The 5,252-nt window shown below is 48.7% G+C and overlaps 1 protein-coding gene across 1 annotated transcript in view; it reads left to right on the plus strand.

Annotated features, from left to right (window-relative positions):
• ZNF541 (zinc finger protein 541) overlaps positions 1 to 5,252 on the plus strand; it is a 39,742-nt gene that overhangs the window by 16,684 nt on the left and 17,806 nt on the right. The window contains exon 7 of the mRNA XM_015419028.1: positions 924 to 1,104. Within this exon, the coding sequence (XP_015274514.1) occupies positions 924 to 1,104 (181 nt within the window). The remainder of the gene's footprint in view (positions 1 to 923; positions 1,105 to 5,252) is intronic.

Genomic DNA, 5,252 nt, shown 5'->3' on the forward strand with positions numbered 1-5,252 from the left:
GCAGGAATATGGAAAGGGTTTCAGCCGTATGTTTCATGGATTATTCTGTTCCCGTTTGCGCTTTTTAAACTTCAAATTGTTGTCACCTGCCTCCAAACTCTGGGAAGCAGCAGGGCAGAAACAAAATAACTAGCCTCAGGACTGTCCTGGAGGCGAAGAAGTCCCACGAGGAGAGGCCGAGGGACTTGGGAATGTTCATTCTGGGAGAGGGGGAGGCTGAGGGGGGACAGGATTGCTGAATTGAAGTACTGGAAGGGCTGTCGCCCAATCTGCATCTACCATTAGCTCAGTTGTTTTACCAAACCCACACTGGAACAGAAAAAGATGCAGTTCAAAACCACATTCAACTATTCCCCCCCCCAACACTGTATTGACTGCAGAGTCACCGCCCCCAATGGCCATAAAACGGCCATAAATCTATGCAGACAGCCACCATAAAACCAGAGATCAAACAAAGTGAAAGCGGGCCTGCAGTCTGGACACTGCCGTAAAATGCGACACTCAATCAAAGCGAAAGTGGCATGCGATGTAGACGGGAATTTCTGTTCCAGTGTGGGTTTGGTATAACAGCAGAGCAAATGCTAGATGCAGACTGGGCCTTAGAGGAGGGCAGGGAGCTGTTCCCGTTGGCAGCAGAGGAGAGGACTCGCAAGAATGGGTTTCAATTAAGGGCGGGAAGGTGCCGGCTAGATCTTAGGGAAAACCTTTTAACAGTCAGAGTTGTGCGGCAGGGGAATCGGCTGCCTGGGGAGGCGGTGAGCTCCCCCTCATTGGCCGTCTTGAAGCAGCGGCTGGACGAATTCTCTTGGGGAGGGGGGATGCTCTAGGCTGATCCTGCACTGAGCAGGGGGGGTTGGACTAGATGGCCTGGATGATTGTAGGATGACCGGAACCTCCCCCCCCCCTCTTTCCTTTCGCTTAAGGCATTTGAGGCAGAACACCTGCAGGCTCAGAAACTGCCCTTCAAGCTAGTGGGGGCCGGAGATATTCCTCCCGAAAGCAGAAAACCTTTGGACGATGCAGCCGCCGCAGTCCCGCTTATCATGCCGGTCTCAGTGCCCGTTACAGCAGCCAGTCAGCAGCAAGCGAGCAAAGTGAGTGGCGGTCTGTGGTGTTGTCTTCAGATATCAATTCTTTGGGAGGTTAACTGATAACAGCGTCCCCCATCAGGACCTCGCAGTGGCATGCATAAATGTCCGCCCTGTGCAGAATGCCCAGAAAGGGATATCCATCAGCACGAAACCTAGATTTAAATTCCAGGGGCGTTGGGCTTAACTATATCCAGGAATCCCATTTCCCTAAGAAGAAGAAGGAGATTGGATTCCTTGAGAAGGAGGAGACTGGATTACCCGAAGGAGTCTCAGAGGGGCTTACAGTCTCCTTTCCCTTCCCCTCCCCACAGCAAACGCCCTGTGAGGCAGGTGGGGCTGAGAGATCTCTTTCCAGAACCGCCCTCGAGAGAACAGCTCTGAGAGAACTTGTGACTGACCCAAGGTCACCCCAGCAGCTGCATGTGGAGGAGTGGGGTATCAAACCCGGTTCTCCCAGATTAGAGTCCGTGCTCCTAACCACTACACCACAGCTGGCTCCCACTTGTCTCGTCTGTCACATACCTTCTTCTCTTTGGAGGCAGTCATATGGATAAATACATATTAAAAATAAGCTTTAAAAATCCTTGTTCTACCTTAAATTAGGTGTAGTGGTTAGGAGCACGGACTCTAATCTGGGAGAACCAGGTTGGGTTTTGGGGTGGGTTTTTTTGGTTTTTTTCATCCCCCTGGGGGGAGGTTTTTATTGATTTTTTTACAGACTACAAAACTACAACAGAAAATATAGGGAAGGGAACTACATCTATGGAAAAAAGACAAAAGACCCACAACTAACTAAAAACCCAAGGGTAGGAGATCAATACATCAGTTTATCACCATGCTATTTTCAAAATACTACTAATAATACAATGAATTTAGTCGGTTATGCTAGATTAATTATTGTTTAACCATCGCTTTAACTGTTTAAAGAAGTTCCCAGAGCATCCCCAAGTTATTTCAACATTTTTTCAAGCACAAATCAGAATCCTTCAGCCCTTATTTATTCTTATCTTTGCTAATCCTCAGTTTGTATGAACTTTTGGGGGCAGCCACCCCCTTTTCAGAGGGGGAGTCCTCAAATTCTCCGGCTTTCGGCCATCGAAGAGGTCGCCCCTCAAAAGCCCCCTGGCTGAGAGCCTTTTACCAAGGCTCCGGGGGGGTCGCGACCTGTCGGACCCCCTCCCACACGCTGGTGTGCAGTTTACATCCCCGGGACGTCCGGGAGATGTGTCTGCCTGCGTGTCGCCATAAACCGGAAGTCTGGAAGAACCAGGTTTGATTCCCCACTCCTCCGCATGTGCAGCTGCTGGTGTAAGCTTGGGTCAGTCACAAGTTCTCGCAGAACTGTTCTCTCAAGAGCAGTCCTCGAAAGAGCTCTCTCAGCCCCACCTGCCTCACAGGGTGTCTGCTGTGGGGAGGGGAGGGGAAAGGAGATTGTAAACCACACTGAGACTCCTTCGGGTAGTGAAGGGCGGGGTATAAATCCAATCTCCTCCTCCTCCTTCATTGAAACCTTCAGAAACTGGCCAAAATTATTAGATATACTCTTGAGCATATCTGAAAGGCATTTAGACTTCCTTCAAGGGGGATTGAAATTTGAGTCCAGTAGCAACTTAAAGACCAGCAGACTTCCAGGGTATAAGTTTTTCTGAGTCAAAGCCCACTTTGTTCTAATTTGTATCTGATGAGGATCCATCAGCTCTTATATCCTGGTTAGCAGGTGAGTGAAATGTCACAAGGAACAGCCAGTTGGAGTCAGGATGCAAAGGCATAGGACAAAATATAATCCGTTTGATTTGAGCAAGGATGAACTAAGAAATGCAGAAAATTAGCATCCGTTATAATCCTGTGTCCCTATTCAGCCCTGTAGGGTCCATGATCCTGAACTTGTTAATGAATTCTGGTTAGGTTGTAATCTCCCTTTGAAGCTTCTGTATGGAAGAACTGCAGCTCTTAAGTCAGTATTAAAATGCCCTGGAAGATTAAAATGTTATCCCACTGGTTTCTGAGTATTACGGTTTTTGAATGTCAGATTTATGTCCACTTACTCTTTTGGGTAGGCATTGGCCTGTTTGTCCGATGTGGAGGGTAGAAAGGCATTGTTTGGAGGAGAGGTTAGTTGTTCTAGTTCAGGATACCACCACAAATACTCATGAGGCTATTTACAGTATATATTTTAACTGTTTTAACAGCTATTCCATATTATTATTCGTAATAATTCTTATTTACGTAGTGCTTTTACAGTGTTTAAAGCACTCAATATTTATTTATTTATTATTATATTTCTACCCCGCCCTCCCTGCGAACGGGCTCAGGGTGGCTCACGAAAAGGGCACCATGTGCCAGTATAAACAGTAAAACACCTAAAACACATAAAAACAACCATTATCAACATAAAGTGTTCAGCGGTGTTAATAAAGCATTCAGTCAAAGCAAGACGGTAGCCTGTAGATGAAGCTCCGAGCCCGATTCGGTGATACGGTCAGTCAAAGCACTGTGGCTCGATCTTGTAATGGGACAGTCCAATACCCCATGTTCCCATGAGGTAGTTGGTGTTGGTGTTGGTAGTGGTGGGCGGCTCCTAATTAAAAGCCTGGTGGAAGAGCTCCACCTTGCAGGCCCTGCGGAACTGCGAGAGGTCCCGCAGGGCCCTGATATCCTCCGGGAGCTCGTTCCACCAGGTAGGAGCCGCCACTGAGAAGGCCCTACACTATCTTGCCATTCTTATGGCATTCACAGCCTTGTGAAGTCGGTCAATATCGTTATCAAGGCTGGGAGAGAATGGATCACGTAACGCCACCTTGGCAGGAACGAGTTGCAAACTTAGGTGCGTCTCTCGATTTATCGCTCTGTCTCTTGGTCCTTCGCGCTGTGGGAATGATCGCCACAGAGAGGGGATCGTAAGGGATGTTTGACCGCAGCCTCCCTGAACTACATTTCCCAGGGTTCTTTGGGGCAAGTCACAGCAGTTAAAAGCGGTATTAAACGGATACAAGGTTTATAGTGGAGATATACACTTGACTGTGCGGGTGTGTTGTGTCATCCTGAATTAGTGCACACAGGAGAGTACTCTAGGCATAGAGCAGGGGTCACTGGGGAGTGGAGGGGACTGGATAAATGACCCCCCGAGGTCCCTTCCAGCTCTGTGTTTTTTCTTCCGAGAGTGTTCTCAGAGAATTGGTAAGGTGGTCGCTTAACGACAGTGGATTCAAGCAAGAAACGAGATTGAAACCACCTTCGGGACTGTCTTTCCCTGTATATTCGCCGGAGAGCCTTGCGCTCCGCTGAACAACACCTACCGGCAATGTTCCCTCTAAGCTGAGTGAGTGTGAGGCTAGCTCACAGTTTTTTAGCCTCCGGCTCACACGTTTTTGTCTTCGCTCAGGAAGGAGGGCTCCAGAGCAGCGTTCCCTCTAAGCTCAGTTAGTGTGAGGCTAGCTCACAGTTTTTTAGCCTCTGGCTCACACGTTTTTGCCTTAGCTCAGGAAGGAGGGCTCCAGAGCAAACTGATTTATGCAGCAGTAGCCAAATCGCTCGCTCACAGCTTCAATGCCAGTAGCTCGCAAAGTAGAATTTTTGCTCACAAGACTCCGCAGCTTAGAGGGAGCGTTGCCTACCGGTAGTCCCTGGCCTGGAGGACGTCCGCTTAGCCTCGACTGGCGCCAGGGCCTTCTCTGCCTTGGCCCCTGCCTGGTGGAACACGCTCCTCATTGAGACCGGGGCCGTATGGGGCTTGCTACAATTCCGCAGGGGCTGTAAAGTGGAGCTGTTCTGCCAGGCCTTTGGTTGAGGCGGTGGATTTTTTTTACCATCTTGGCCTCCCCTACCCATAGTAGGCCTGCGGATGCCTACTGTCCTACTAACACCTAACAAGAAGGGTATTAGGCTGCTCTGATGTTATTTTTTGCAGCCATCCTGTTTTTATTTAATCGGTTTTTAAATCATATACTTATTGTTTTATCTCTGTTGTGAGCCGCCCTGAGCCCATCGTGGGATAGGGGGGAATATAAATGCGATAGACAGACAGACAGACAGACAGACAGACAGACAGACAGACAGACAGACAGACAGATAATCAGACAGACAGACAGACAGACAGACAGACAGACAGACAGACAGACAGACAGACAGACAGACAGACAGACAGACAGACAGACAGACAGA

This window comes from Gekko japonicus, unplaced genomic scaffold (assembly GCF_001447785.1).
Source record: "Gekko japonicus isolate JY-2015 unplaced genomic scaffold, Gekko_japonicus_V1.1 scaffold4079, whole genome shotgun sequence".
NCBI lineage: Eukaryota > Metazoa > Chordata > Lepidosauria > Squamata > Gekkonidae > Gekko > Gekko japonicus.